The sequence below is a fragment of the Anomalospiza imberbis genome, chromosome 21 (genome assembly GCF_031753505.1).
Source record: "Anomalospiza imberbis isolate Cuckoo-Finch-1a 21T00152 chromosome 21, ASM3175350v1, whole genome shotgun sequence".
Taxonomy (NCBI): domain Eukaryota; kingdom Metazoa; phylum Chordata; class Aves; order Passeriformes; family Viduidae; genus Anomalospiza; species Anomalospiza imberbis.
In genome coordinates, this window is record NC_089701.1 from 5,060,729 (window position 1) to 5,076,771 (window position 16,043).

The window sequence follows — 16,043 nt, forward strand, 5'->3', positions numbered from 1 at the left end:
TATCACCTCCATGCTCCCTTGCAGTAGCATTATCATAAACGTGCAAAAAGCTGCTCAAGGATTGATGTGGCTGAGGTATCTTAGTCAGTGAGAGGATTCATACCAGCTGGGGTGTCCAGCTCATTATACACCAGCATGAGCGCAGAAAGGGAAAAAAGAGAAAGCCCAAGCTCTGATAATGACCAAAACCACATAGGATCAAACCCTTGTACATTAAAAGAGATGAGGCATTTGCTAGAACATATTGCCTTTAGGATGTGTATCTAACACCATAAAAACACATCTTTAATTAGGCCAGAAAAGCAAAAACACTGAATTCAAATACGAACAATTTACATTGCAGCACAGCCTTAATATCTGCAATCATGTAAAGAGAAAAGTGACTTCTGAGTGCAGCAAAACACAAGCAGCTGTTATAGCTCCCATCTCGTTACACTATCAGGTCACAACTGTGTAGACTGAACCCAGCCCACATTCAGCCTTCAGATTTTCAGGCATTTCTGCAAAAACAGTATTTTAATTATTTTTACAGTAGTCATTTCTTTCAGAAGTGCCACTGCAGAGACTGACACACAACTCTGAATCACTTCCCACCCCATATGTGCACTCATGTGCAGTGTGTGCTTGGTTACAAGCTGGAGCTGGAAGCTGGAGATGTTGCAGTCTAAGCTAACAAGTTAATTATCCTTTAAAAGCCATACTCACATCAAGACTAAACAGCAGCTGATCATTAGCTGGCCCTTTCTTGCCAACACACTTATGGAAATACAGGCTGTAGAGACCTTCTTGTTTATCTGAGCTGATGTTAAAAAAGAACTGAAAAAAAGGAATAGAGAAGTCAGCATTCTTCTCATTCACAACAGGGTTGCCCTGGTAGGAAGTCATCTCTACTGAAGCATGAAGCAAGTCAGTCATTTGAGGTCACTTGGTTCCCTTCAGCAAACAGACTGCTCTGAGGATAGCAGCACATCTGGAAGTTTCAACAGAATTCCAGATGCAAAATCATTGCACCTATCCAGGATTATGCACTCTGGTAATCTAAGCCTGTTGAGTGTCAGTGCTTAACTCTGTTCACCACATAGAAAAGATAACCACAAGTATCATATAATTGACATGGCGAAGCATAAAACTTTTATTATACTTGCCCTGCAGCTTTTCTGTTCCTCCCCCAACTATGCAAATTGTGATAGCTCTGGAAATGAGATCTGTGTCAGATAACAGAATTTCAAATGTCTTTGTAGTAACCAACCATCACAAGTGAACCAGGGTGTTCAAACAAAGCATTAATCTGGCTTCATACAGAGGATCTTCCCCTTGAGTCATCAGTCAGGTCACAGCTATTTGTTATCAGCACTCTGCACTACTATCACAGTAAACTTTAATATGCTGAGGCTCACAGACTATGATATTTAGAACAGCGTCACAACAAAGCAAATTTAAAAGCAGCTCCCACAACTTACAAAGAAAGATTTCCATCACTGATGCTTAGGCTCAGTAAATTTTCAGGCAAACTCCTGCTATCAGAGAGACATCTATATCCTAGACTTTCACTTTTCCAAAGGAGGACAGTGATGGAACTGAGTTTAGACACTGGCAGACATCCTACCTGAAATGAAAAAGTTCCTTTGTCACTGTGTACAGGATGTTCTTGTTCTACCATGCTCTGGGAAAAGGAAAAGAGACCTTTAGATTTCCTTAAGCAGGTAGCTAAAACATTTAGCTGCATCAACCAGACAATCAAATTTGCATTCTGTATATTTACAGTGGAGGCTTTACACTTTTCTGCTATGATTATACTGGAATATCCCCCCAGGTTCTTTGTGAAAGAAAACTCCAGATAGTTTCTTACCTGGGAGGATGTTGTACTTCCTTTGGACTTCTTATCTAGAGATAAAAGTGTTAATGGTACATTTAGTGTTTGCATTTAGACATCCTCAGAAACCACGTTGTCAATACCTTACTCACATCTTCCTACACTTGTCTGCGTGGCAGTTTCCCAGCTAATCATTAACAGAGATGCCTTCCCAGACTCTCCTTACTCTCAGAGGACTCTTCCCACAGCCAGCATTCATTCTGAATGCATCCTCAAAAGCCAGGATATGATTCTCTATTCTTACACCTCCTAAAAAAAGTCTACCCCAGAAATCTTTCCAATCTCTCTGGTGAGAGTGACCAGAGGCAAGTGACCTAAACCAGATGCAACCTACAGCTCTTTTTATGTTAGGACTGAGTACTGTTAATCTCACCAACAAATCTCAATCTGAGCATTAATACGTGGCCTGACAAACATATGGAAATCCTCATTAACCACGAGGAAGGAATAAATTCACAGCTTTCCACTAAGCTCCCAGCAAAAATACAAACAAAACACAAAAGCACAGGTGACCTGCCAGGTCAGCATCACCTCTGGACTTGAGGTGACAGGAGCCTTCAGTAGAGCAGCATGTCAAGTTCACAGTTTGACTCTACTCCTATAAGAAGCTTTTCAAACATTAGGTCATCCCTTTCTACCAGGAAGCAAACATTCAAGACTTGAGCTTTGCTTTTGGCTCCCACACCTCAGTGCACTGTCCACAATCATGCTACTTTTTACACCAGAGAAAGCAAATAGCTGTCAGATCCGTTCTCTCCAGTGCCATCCACCCTTGGCTCTTGACTTGTTACAACAGCTGTCCAAACTTTTGAATGGTATCAAAGCTTGTGAACGTGACAGGCCAAGACAGACTCAGACTACTCCAGATTAGACTGCTCAGCAGTCTGAAGTCTAAACTCCGCCAGGAAGGGATAACATGAGCTAATCCCATTAGAGCTGAGATTATAAAATTATTTTGTCTGCTGGTCTGGAAGTCAGACAAAGGTTTGTGCCTCCTAGAAAGATTACTGGTACAGTTAAATCCTCCCTCCCCATAGTTTCTAAGTGATAGGAGTTCAACTCTTTAGACAGATACAAATATTGGCTGGAAAGGACTTGTGAAGACAAATCCACCTTCTGACTCTAAGCACACCTGGTGTCAACTGTATCATGCTGGCCCTGGTTTTACTTTGTCAAGAATTTAAAACCACAAAATATGGAGACTGGAATGCACAAATGATCTGCTACAATACTGGAATACCTATTCAGGAAAGGTATCTTATTTATTTTACTTACTTTCTGTCTTAACATCCCATCTGAGACATCCAAGACTTAATAAAGGGAAACAGACATTGTGTGCCACGACTAAAAATTGCTGGAAATCATTGTCCTCCTAACCCTTCTTCAAGTAGTTGTTGTTGGCCCATAAAATTCCCCCTTTAGCCTTCTTTTTGCCAGACAAAAGACAACCAAGTTGTTAACCCCTCCTCAGAGGCACTGAGGCCTCCAACATTCATTGTCCCTCTGATGGATCAACAGGACTGGTGAACAGAAATCACTGAGCAGGAGACTCCAGCCCCACAGGCAGCTCTGTGCACAGGTTTACACAGGATGTACATTAAGTTCTTGACCCAGGGGACCTCAGAATGTCACCACAACTCAGTGCTGGATGCACAGCAATGAGAGCACACACAGGTCAGGTTTAGTTGGCTTACCTTTGTCACCTGCATTTTCGTTGGTCTTTGGAGGATTTTTACCAGAATCACTGCTCAGTTCAGAAGTTTTTAGCAGCTTGGTATTTAAGGCAGTACCATTTTCCTCAGATACAAATAAAATTTTAGGTAACACAGAAGCAGCTTCTGAAGAGAACCGTACTTTCACACTAAAGAAACAAAGAGGTTTTATTACAAAATGAAAGCAAACCAACACTTTTAAAGAGGCTATCTGTCACAGCCATATACCAAATAATGGAAAATCAACTTGACTTGTTTTTTGTACTACAAAGAACAGGCAAGAACCAGATCATGACTCACAGCAGAACTGATCAGTGTGGGAAAAGTCACACTCTACCTCTACATGAAATACAAGAGCAGATGAAGAAAATTAAGTTTCTTCAGCTTTGGTAAGCAGAGTCTCACTAGAAAGTATGTTACCACACATGAGCTCTTGCAAAAGAAAGCAATGCAGACTTGAAGGTACTTCCATAATAAAAGGTAATTCAAGACAAACAATAAAATTGCATATGGAATGCAAAAGTGACCCAAGACATCAAAGCTCATTAATCTCATTCAGCACAATTAAGGTAGGATGGTTTTGCCTGCTGTCCCTTTACCCCTCCAATAGGCAGGAAGAGCTCTTGGACCATTTTATACTGCAGATGTTTTACTTTTACACTCATCTCCTCTCAACTGTCATGTAACCCCTTAAAAAAAAAAAACAAAAACAACATACATGCACAGAAGCTTTCCAAGCCCCTAAAAAAATCTCAAGTGTGACATTATATTCAGCTGAGAAGTAACTTTAAAACGTCTTGTACACTCTTTACTCACACTTTAGCTTGGATCTCCAGAAGTAAGATTACAACAGAGACATCTGGCTCTGGAGTCTTCTTCAAGATACAATAATCCACTTCTTCGTCCTGGTAACATGAACAAAACATCTCTGAAGTGCCCTCTGGACACATTCCCCTCCAGGTTACCATTCTTAGTCCAGCAAGTTGTAAATCCATCCTGCCCGTGTCTAAAGTCCCCCCATCTTTTTTTATTTCTTCCAGCCATTCCCAGAGTTAGGTAGACTATGAAAAGTCTCATCTTAGAAAAGCAAGCTCACTTCCCTTACTCTTACCAGGTAAGTGGAGAAACCATCATTCCTTGTTCGATCCAAGCTGAATCCCACCTATGAGACAATTGAGAAGAATCTGTCAAATTGAAGCCAAACCACTATTGAAAGAGTCAAAAATACTGCTTTATAAACAATTTAACCTACATTTAAGGTGGAATTCAGGTATTTTTTCATCACCAAATTAGGCAGAAAAAATACATTCAAATGTTACAAACAGGTCCATATCCACCAAGAAAAAAAATCATGATTCAAACCCAAACTAAATCTGGAGTACCTTCTGTCGCTGAACATTTTAACTTACTTCAGTATTATTCCACATGTTGTTGCTTGACAGAAACATTTAATACTTTATAACAATGAAGAGGTGAAACTGTGCAGCAGAGTAAGAACTCAGGTCTGTTATCTAATCCAGTATTTCAGTCTCTCTATTAAAACCCCTAATATAATGTGCTATATAACATGTAATATTAGAGTTCTGTTAAAAATAAGACTGTCACTGTTCTGGAAAGCTACTGACACAATGATCCCAAGCTGAATTGCAGTGCAACATGACACACTGTGAAAAAACTTATCAGAGCACTGTCAGGAAATTGATGTTCAATGTAAGTTATAGATGTATGCATTGACTTCAGCAGAGGATTCCATAAGTTAAAGGTTCAACCTTACAGCAGAATGGAGAGTGCTCAGGGATAAATCTCAATACACAGATCCTCATAACTGGCTCATGCTGGGAAGCAAAGCCAACAGCATCACAAGTTTGAATTTGACACCTCAGACAAGTGGAGGGCAATTTCACAGCAGGCTTCATAGGAAGGAACTCACTGATAAAGTGTCCATGTCATCAGGGCTCGGTTCTGGCTTCAGGGAAAGGTTGCTGACACTCACTCTCATGAAACCATCCTTGAAGAAGCCAAAGGTATTCAGGTGCACTTTCTGCCTCACATCATCCTGTTAGAAAGGAAAGCAAGTTTACAAACACATGCAGAGTCATCTGCTGCAGCAAAGGGGAAGCAGGGTGAGTGATTGACACTTGAATATTCATGCAAAATATCTATTTATGCAAAAGAAAATTTCTTTAGGATACCTTCAGATATAACCAACTATTTCACTGGAATGGACCAACTTTTCCAATAACCTGAACAGCAAGAACTTTAAACAGACATATTTCTGCTTACTGACTGGCCATGCTGCTGGGAAATATGCAAGCAAAATTCTGGAAGAATTTAAACATCTGGCATCACTGATTAAAAAGCATACAGCAAAATTCCCCAAAGTGACTGCAGACACAACAAGACAGCTATTGTTTGAATGGTGGCTACTGTCATTGCCACAGACTGAAGAGGAAATAGACTTTGGGAACCTTACCTAACCGAGAGCTGGGGTTTGGCCAAGGGTTTAGCAAGTGCATTGTCACCACCTCAGATCATCTGTATTAGGCAGGGTCAGGGTTTGGACAGGCAAACATTAATACGCTGGAAAACTATGCATGAAAATAAAGTTTTATATATAGTCCCACACCTCCAAATGATTTTTGGCATAAAATAAATAAAAAATATGAAGAGAACAAATACCAAAACTAGAATTACTTGGGTTAGTTTCTCCAGCAAGGAAAAATAGAATTCCTTCCTCTACTCCCAGTTTAGCTGCAGAATAATTTCCTTCCTCTCAGTCTGACAAGGAAACCATAGCAATTGATCTCTTCTCATGGCCAGCTCAGCTGATAAAGGTTCAAGTACAGTGAGCTTTAATTTTTTTTTTTAATAAGGAGGCCATGAAGGACCTCACATGAAAAGTAGCTGATGTCACACACAGCTGCCACATCAGATGACAAAAGGTCACATCCAACGCCTGCAGCTGGTCCCTCAAACCTACTGGGTCATTAATTTGAAGAAAAGCAGAAACGAGGCAACAGAAATCAAAAAGCAAATTTAAAATGGAATTTCAAACATTTGACAAGTTGGCAATAAAAAAAAAAAAAATTAAAAGTTTATTTCTCCTTCTTCTTCTAGGAAAATATAATCAGATTGCAGAATACTCTAAAAAGAGAAGTCAGCTGCTAAAGGCACACCATTCCGGAGACATTCCTGGAAGACTGAGCTATGAACTGTACAAGAAGAAAAAGTTCTTTCTCTCCCTCGACCCCAGTATTGATTTTGACGCCTCTGCACAAAACGTTCCTGACTCATAAATATATGTCCTGTAATAGCAGGACACCAATCCTGACACAGCTAACTTGTAATCCAGCTGTAATAAGATCACCCTAATAATCAAGTTAACCTGGCAAATAACTAGATGGTTCCCTTGATGCTCAGAAGAGGAAAAAAAGTTAAGTGACACAGGGCTTCCAGCAGATGCTGTGTTTAACAGAGTACCAGAGCTGTGCTGTCTTTGGGTTCTAGGTCATGGAACGTGCTTGAAACAAGAGCCCACCTGGTTCCTCTAACACTGCACTGCATGTAACCTCCCAGCCAGTACAGAAAATTCATCCTGGCTCTTTACAGGGCACATCAGATGTATTTAATCCCATCTGCACAGGGAAGAATTTGGGTGAATCTGAGGGGGACACGGTGCCATCCAGACACAAGGTTTTGTACCTTGCAAATGTGACCAGAGGCAGCTGCTCAATTCAGAGCATGTACAGAGCTCTTCAGTTCAGATGAAGTGATTTCCCCTGCTAATTTACTGATATGCTCCCCACCACCAGCAGATAATTAATATACAACACACATCACTTTCCTCCCTGGCTTTATCTCAGCTTTGAGTGCTTAGAGTTTACAGATTTAGTTCACAAATCCTTCAGCTTTACATGATCCCACACACACACTGTCACCAGGTGCCACCAAGCAACAGCAAGAGCATCTATTGCTCCACATATTGACAGCCTAAAGACATTGGCTTACTAATGGGGTTGAAAGAACCCAGCTTTTATTTATAATCACTCAACTACTGACTTCAGAAATATTTAAGTTAACAAAAAAGGTGTGAGCCCATACAAGTGAATACTTCAGCATCCAAGTTTTCAATACACACATTAATTTAATTTACATAGGATGAATTTAAAATTAAGCCTGCCCTACTGAGAAGAGATGATCTGGGACTCATCACTAACAAACAACCAACACCCAAAGTTCTCAAGCTTGTTTCCATAAAAATCCTCCCCAGTTCTTCCACTCCTGTAGGATAAAAAGTGATCCTTCAGTATGTGAATAAAGTCACAGGGAAGTGGAACCCATGATTCTGTAGCAAAGAATGTGCAGAAAAACATTCTCTACCATTTTACCCTGAACCTAATTGGGAATCACACTGTCAGAGCAGTGAAAGTTCCACTAGAGAGTGCTGACCCTTACCCGGAAAGAATCTTATTATTTGTGTGAGATTACCAGGAAGGCTTATGATTTGTGTAAGACTAAGTGAATTATTGTGAAAGGTATTTTCAGCCTGAGCTATTGAAGTCTGAAACCTATCAACTTTAAAAGGCCACAGGTATATACAAGCAACCACTGAAAACCAGCATCTTCTCTATAATTCCATGTCTGACAAAGGCCTTCTTTTTGGTCAAGAGAAACATTTCAACTACAGCTACTTCTGGAATCCCCTGAAAATTGTTTCTGCTGGTCTTCTATAACTTCCAAGTTTTGTAGGGTTTATTTTGTAGGAGGTAGGTTTTGTTAGTTGAGGTGTTCTGTGGTTTTTTTACATATCTCATAAAACTAATGAAGCTGATAACAATTGCTACTAAGGAGGAACTTCTCTGGCAAGGTCAGTCTAACAGCAAAATTCAAGCTAATCATTTCTCGACTGCAGAAAAAGCCACCTATTTTATACACTTTCATAAAGACAAAACGTTATTTTTAGAACTGGAAACTGCTTAGACTGTGGCTTGTTTTTCTGATAACAAAAAAAGCTTCACATTGGCCCAGTAATTACAAAGATACAAGAATGAAGCTATTCTCAACTCAGGAATAGCAGCTTGTTTGAGGAAATTTAATATAAAACACTCCCACAAAACTGTGGCCTTTAGCTTGGCTCAGTGTCAATGCACACTTGCAAGCAAAGCAGGAGCCACTGGCAAGAACACCAGAGAGGAGCTTTCATTGTGAAAGCACTCAGTTGTTGGAGCCTGATGTTTACATAAAGGCTGTAAAGCGGGGATGAAGGAGGAAGGCAGAGACTGCTCTAACAATAAAGCTGTTTATAAAGCAGGTGGACAGAGGCATTATCTCACTGCTACTTCTCACAGCCCTTGGTCAATCAGTCCTGCAACTTGCACAAAACACCTGCAAAAACCAAACCCATACCCCACTCTGACTGGGGAAAAAAACCAAACTGGATTCAGTAATTGATCCAGGCAGTCCCTAACAGGGACTAAAGGCCACGATGCTTGCTGCTGAGAACATTTTCTTGAGGCAAGTTGGGAAGTCTTCTACTAAAGGGCAAAGAATCACCCCAGGAGAAATCCTTCAGTGTTCAACTGTTTGTCACAAATTCCTCAAAACAATGATGCAACCAGCACAAGCCTCCTAATTGACTGCTTCAGGAAAATGTTTATTTCTCCTGAAGTACAGCAATGCTCATGTGGCTGTACTTCAAACAACTACATAGTCTGGAGAATTTACTGCAAGACATGAACACCTCCAGCAGTCATTGCATCCCAAAGGCCACAAAGTCCTGGATTCTCCCTAAACTCCTACAACAGCACAGCAATGCAGGACCCAGTCATTTGCCACTTTATTATCCCTTCCAATGTTTCTACTGGCAGAACATTACTGGGTCCAACTGGCAGGACCCAGTCATTTGCCACTTTATTATCCCTTCCAATGTTTCTACTGACAGAACATTACATACTGTCGACAACTAAAACAAAATTGAAATCCTGAAGAGTGACGGAGCTTTCCAGGAGCTCTACAGAAGTGTTAAAAGGCATCACCCGGTGCAGAGCTCCTCTGCCCCACAGCAGGGCAGCGGCTCGGACACGGCACAACAGGCAGAGCACAACACCGCCCTGACCTGCAGTGTATTTGAGCTGCTCTCAAATACAATCACAGCCTAACGCATCCCCCCCTCAAAGCACACCCAACAGTCTGTGGAACCGAGACAGAAAGCTGCCAGCATCAGCTCCCTCAGCCTCTACGAAGGGCTTGGTGAGTGCAAAGAGCTGCAGCCAAACGCCTCTCGGAGTGACCAGGACGCTGCAGAACACGGCTAAAAGGAAACTCAACCAAAACCCACCTTCAGAAACCTCTCCCTCAGCTCACGTTCGGCCCTCTCTTACCACATGGCCTTTAACAGAACGGGAAGCAGTTGCACCCTCAAACTACTGCAATTCTGAGGCCCCCTCACACGCTTCACCCGCGACTAAGGAACAGGCGGCCGGGAAAAGCGGGACGGGACTTCGGGGATGCGGGCACAGGGAGCGGGAGGGCAACGGCAAAAGCAGAACAAGGCGGGGCCCGGGCGGGCTGAGGCGCAGCGGGAGAGCTCGGAGAAAAGCGAAGAGGAAGAAAGTTCGGGGCACGCAGCAGAACGAAAATAGAGACGTGGGGAGACCAAGCCCGGCCCGCGGAAGGTGCGCGGGGCCGGGCCGGCCTCACCGCTCCCCTCAGGGCACCCGGGGGTCGAGCCAGCGGGGCCGGGGGCGGCGCAGACCTTACTTTGAGGGTGAGGTGGTGGACGCGGGCGCGGGCCGGGCCCGCGCGGAGCAGCAGCAGCAGCAGCAGCCCCAGCACGGCCCCAGCGCCGCGGGCCGCCATCTTTGTTCCAGCGTCAGCGTCCCCCGCGCGCCACTTCCGGGTCAGGCGAGCCACGTGTCGGGCGGGGCGCGTCACGTGACCGCGGTGGGCGGGGCCGGGTCCTGTCGGGGAGTCAGGGAGGGGTTGGGGATGGGGGGAGCTCAGGGGGCGTCCAGTGCCACCCCCTGCCCGGGCAGGGACAGCTCCCGCTACACCAGGCTGCCCCCAAACCCGTCCAACCCGGCCGTGAACGCTTCCCGGGGAGCAGCCTCACCTTCTCTGAGCGACCTGTGCCACAGCCTCACCACCCTCCCAGGGAAGAACTTCCTCCCACTGTTCAGCCTGAATTTCCCATCTTTCACTTTGAACCCGCTCCCCCTTGTCCTGTCACTTCAGTTCCTGCAGAGCAGTCCCTCTCGGGCTTCTGTAGGCCCTTCAGATCCTGGCAGGTGCTGTGAGGTCTCCACACAACCTTCTCCAGGCTGAGCATCCCCAGCTCCCCCAGCCTTTCCCCATGGGGAAGGCGCTGCCCGCCCTTTGCTCTCCCCCTGCGGCCCTTCTGGGCTCTGCCGGGCCGCCCCTGCGCACAGGCTGCTCGCCACGACGCCCCCCAGGCTGGACCGGGCCCCTCAGAGAGGGCCATGGCACTGCCAGGCCCTGGGGTGGCTCCCTCCTCAGCCCTGGGACCCCCTTGGCAGAGGGGTCCCCCCTGGCTGGTGGGTGCCCCCCATGGCCATGGGGCTCAGAGGGGGACACTGGCCAAAAGGAGCCCCCCGAGCCTCCCTCGGACCAGCCTCTGCGAGGTGAGACCAAAAAGAAAACACCCAAAAAAGACTGAAAGCTCTTCCTACCTCAGCCCTGCAGCATCGTCCGCAGGGAGATGCGGGATGGTTGTTTACAGGGAGGGGTGAAGTGGTTGTTTCCAGCTCAGCCCTGGATCTACCAGCAAGTTCCAGCTTCTTCCTGGGAGCTATGGCAACAGCAGACGTCTGAACGTCAGGTAGTCCAAACAACAGGAAAATTGCTTTTCTATTTAAAGCCAGGGTTAAAGTATTGATTTTGAATATCGCCAGAAAAATATGTAACAAACAAAGGGATTTCTGCTGCTTTACAGGATTAGTTTTGCGCCTATTTAAACAATTATGCACCTATTTAAACTAGTGGTTGTAGTCACATTTCCAAGTAAAACAAAAAGCAGATTGGGCCTGGTTTCCATGACTTGTTGCTCAAAATGAGAGTGACACAAGAAGCAAAGTGAACATAAATAGGGGCAGTTAAAATGGGTTTTTGGTTGACACATTGCTAAAGAAAAAAAAAATTTTGAAAGACTATGCAATGGGAAGCTATCAATGACAATAAATCTAATTTTTCAGTGAGGAGCGTTGAGCTTTCAACTCCCAAAACTCAGACATTCTGATTTTCCCTTTCAGTGTGTGGAGTAACAGCTGTACAAGTTCTATTGTCTAGAGACAGATAAGTAACTGGACTGGACCAGGCAAGTGAGGTGAAAAAGAGGGTGAAAAGAGAGAGAAAAATCAATGGCCTTGGCCTTTATTTTATCAAGATTTTGTACTAGGTCCCATCTTTATTTAGAGAGATGATTCAGATGTTCCTGTACATTTTTTCTCACAATTTCATTTCCCCCTTGTATATTTCTAGGTAAAAAAACAAACAAACAAACAAAAACAAACAGAGAAATCTCACCAACAGCCAAAGAAACCTGGACTGGTACCAGGAAATATCTGGAAGCATGAAAAAAATAAAAATCTGTTTTTCTGGTAATGTTCTTTCTCTGGGCAGTACGTATGTGTGCCACTAGATGTCCTGGCAGCATCAGCCCTTGCACCGCACGGAGCAACAACACAGGTTGCAAACATGGGATAATTTATTCTAAAAAACTCCAGTTAGATATTTTCTTGGGATTTGGCGGGAGGTGGGGAAGTTGCAGGGGCTTTTTTTGTTTGTTTGTTTGTTTGTTTTTAAGGTTGTAATTATTATAATCCCTGTGCACGGACCACCTCGGAAACCTGGGGAGTTTTGACTCCTGAGAAACAGCTGCAGCACAGGCTGTCGTGCCGATAACAAGTATCAAAAGCACTCTGACTGCTAAAGTGGTTAAGAAATTCCCCTATAATTCTGAGATTTGGTTCACCTGCAGAGCCTTTTTTTAGTCTGAAAATGCTTCCTTTGAGAGCTCCCTTCAGAACCTTCTATCAGAAGAATCATCCTTAGCCTGAGGAAGATTTCTAGCAATTGGGGATTTTTATGCAACAGAATGGAAATTTTCCGAAGATCTTTATTTTTTTTTCAATATTTCTTCACCATCTATTAGGATATTGTTGTACCTGTAAGTTCCCCAATTACCTATACAAAATGAACAAAAACTAGAATTTATACCATGTTTACTTTATTTGGCTATGCATTTTTCTAAGAATTTGTATGTTAAAATATGTCTGTACTTAAATTTAAATCTCTATCAAGATACAAAGCGGCTTCTGTCATTAATAAGCTGTAACAATAATTTTCATTGTAACATTGATTTGTTTCATGTAACTTCCACACAAAATCACTTTGCTGTAAGGCTACTGTTCCCAGTACATGCAGTTGTTCTTAGGCTGGATATCTTTTTTCTTTACTCCTTAATTGTAATTAAACACATAATTAGAACTCATCACAGAATGATTTTTTTTAAGTGTATCATGAAGATGGAAGGTATCAGCAGTGTCAGGAAACCATGGTGGAGGAACCGTCTGCAGGTACAGCTCAGCACAGAATGAACCAGATTGCCATTTCATGGCAAATTTATAGCATATTTTGTGAGCCAGGGTGCAGGCGTGGAGTGGGGAGGTGAGCAAGATAACACAGACCCAGGGCAGGAGCCACTCAGGATCCAGTCCCACAGCCCCTGGGGAAAGAGAGAGGGGCAGGCCCAGGGGTCAGAGCTGGAGGCAGCCAAAATCGAGGTGATCTGCTGAGCTCACAGCAACCAGACAGGGGTAAGGCTGAGTCGGGAAGTCCATCTGCAGTTTGGGTGATGGTAACCAAGGTCAGTCATGGTCTGATGATGGCTGGACAGATCTACAGGGACAAGGCAAGTCTAAAGTGAGATCAGATGTGAGCTAGGCTCCAGATCAACAGGATCTACAGCCAGGCACAGCCTGAGCTGGAACTGGGACCCCCTAAAACACGGGGCAAAGCAACTGAGCTTTCAGGCCAGAGCTTAAATGCAGCCCCTGGATTCATGGGCAGAGGCCCTAAGTGAGGCTGGCCAGGGCCATTAGGGTTTATCAGGTGTTTATCAGGTGTTTATCGGGTTTTGATCAGGCCCCTCTGGGCCCTGATGGGGCATTAAAGAGCACCGCGGTGGCCTGTTGTGTGTCTGAGTGATCCGAGTAGTGTTGTGACAGCAGAGAGGAAACAGCTGTGATGATGATGATGGCCTCTAGGAAAGGTGTGTCTCCTTCCTTTCCTGGTGCTGTTTCGGTGCCAGCGTATGAGAGGTTACAAGCAACATCCATGTTCCTTATCTTGGACACGGCTAATTTGGGTAGAATTGTAAAATCAAAGGGAAGCAGCTGTAAGGGTGATAGCTCTGGGGGGAAAGGTACGTCCTCTTCCTGCTGTATCCTGGAAGCTGGAAGTGCTTGTCCATGCTCTGAGAGTTGTGATTATTTTTGCTTTGCATAAGTAAACAAACACAGAGTAAAAAGGTTTAGATTTAACTGTAGTTTAGGGATTTATTGTATCTACTTTGCGTGGTTTCTCAATCATTTATCAGTGAATCTGGCTGTTTTCAAGGGGGATTGGGGTTTCCTAAACAAAGTCCTGGCTTTCTAAAAATGGAATTGCTTCTAATATGATTTTGGAGCTGAATCTGGAGTGTTCTGAATCATAACAACAGGGGAGATAAACAGAGAATTTACAGGAATAGGCCCATATCTGGAAAGCAGATCTGCGTGGTCTTTTCTCAGCCGGGCTGAGGGAAAATTCCTACCCAGCTTCTGTTGCTCAGATATGGATTGTGCAAACTCAGTACAGAAGTGCTAGATAATCTAAGTGTATTTTTGAGTTATTTTTTGAGACTGGAATCCACTGGGCTTTCCAGCATCAACTTTGGCATAAAGGGCTCTTAATGCTCCTGTCATTGCTAATTACATTATTAATTAGGGACCAGCCAAGCTACAGACCCTGTTGTTTTGGGTACTACTACACAACTGAAAGTAATAATGTAAGTGGTAGTCCCTGCCTCGGAGACTCTCAGGCTACACAATAAAATCAGTCAAAAATAGGGGAAAATCCTGTTCTTGAAACATCTAGAACTAACTTTTTTTTTTGTTTTTGTCTTGAGCCTCTGTCCACAGAAATTTTGATAACATGTAATAGGTTTTGGCATGGTTTATTCTAATGTACCATCAAAATACAAAACTTGTATTTCTGGCCTTTATCTCCCTGGAACTGGTGGAGCATTTCTATCTCTCGGTGTGGACAGGTTTCCCTGCCCATGCTGGTGTAACAGGTTTGCCCTGTTCCCCTCCCAGCTCTTTGTGCAAAAGGAAATTCCACACAAACTTAGCTCAGATGATACCAGTGCTGCTTTCTATTTGTGTACATTCTTTTTCTGCAAGTATTTATAAGTTAAGCTCTCAAAAAGCGGTGATGGACGAGTGCTGTCTGGTTTTGCAATGTGTCCCGGGTGGATGTAGGGCTAACGATGGTGGTCTGGGAGCCTGTGGAAGTACAGGCCCTTGGAAGACTGTGGTTGTGCTTCAGGCAGCAGGGCAGGCTTGGATATTCAAATATGTTGGCAGTAGAAGGAAGAACTATTCTAAAATGAGCTGAACAGGGTGTCTCTTAGTTGTTATGAAGCCAGCCCTTTAAAGTAATAATTTTAATGATGAACAAAAGCACTGCCTGTCGTGTCTCTTCAAAGACAGCTGTGTGAGGAGCAGCACTCTCATGTTCAAATCAATGGAACTCGGATAAAAATAAATGCAATTCTGTTATTAACATTTGTCTTCATTGTTGTTCAAAATGTTGGAATTGCTTAATGTGTTTTTCTTCCTCATGTAGGGTAACAGCCAAGCATCAGTGCAAGAAGTGCAATAATCTAGGGGAGATAATGCTTGTTGTAGCAGCTGGTCAATTTCTATCTTCTCACATCAAAAGTATCCCCGCCCTTAATGAGCAGAAGCTTTTTATCTCAGGTGAATTAATATGCTTCTCTTTTTTATTCCCCCCAACAAAAATCTCTCAGGAATAGATACAGTAATAAATATATTGGTCTAGAGCTCTTTTTACATTTGTTGTAGCTGAACAGCAGAAATGCAAAATGGGATTAAGTGACACAGCTCAAATAAATGACAGAGGATCACAAAATAAATATTTTTCTGGCAAGGAAATGAGCCATTTTCTGCAAGGCCTGTGTAATTGCTACAATAACCCACATTTATGCAAAGGCAGATAATTTGGTTATTTTCCTGCTTGCTTGCTGAGCATTTTGGTGACAGATGGTGGATTTAATATTCTTGGATTTGGGTTATTTTGGGGGTAAGGGATGTATATACTGCTTAGCTGAGTTAGAAGTCAGCCCTTGCAGTGAGTTCACAGAATTAATTCAGCTG

At 43.4% G+C, this 16,043-nt stretch overlaps 1 protein-coding gene across 3 annotated transcripts in view; it reads right to left on the minus strand.

Moving 5' to 3' along the window:
• GPR107 (G protein-coupled receptor 107) overlaps positions 1-11,404 on the minus strand; it is a 38,667-nt gene extending 27,263 nt beyond the window's left edge. The window contains exons 1-8 of one of the 3 annotated variants that reach the window (XM_068211283.1): positions 11,274-11,404; positions 5,516-5,641; positions 4,697-4,747; positions 4,402-4,490; positions 3,568-3,734; positions 1,850-1,884; positions 1,607-1,663; positions 706-816 (exon numbers count right to left, since the gene is read on the minus strand). In XM_068211283.1, the coding sequence (XP_068067384.1) occupies positions 706-816; positions 1,607-1,663; positions 1,850-1,884; positions 3,568-3,734; positions 4,402-4,490; positions 4,697-4,747; positions 5,516-5,584 (579 nt within the window). In that variant the 5' untranslated portion in view covers positions 5,585-5,641; positions 11,274-11,404. Of the gene's footprint in view, positions 1-705; positions 817-1,606; positions 1,664-1,849; positions 1,885-3,567; positions 3,735-4,401; positions 4,491-4,696; positions 4,748-5,515; positions 5,642-10,339; positions 10,502-11,273 lie in introns of those variants that run through there. The other 2 variants (XM_068211282.1, XM_068211284.1) reach the window with 2 other exon arrangements.
• Positions 11,405-16,043: the final 4,639 nt, after the last annotated feature.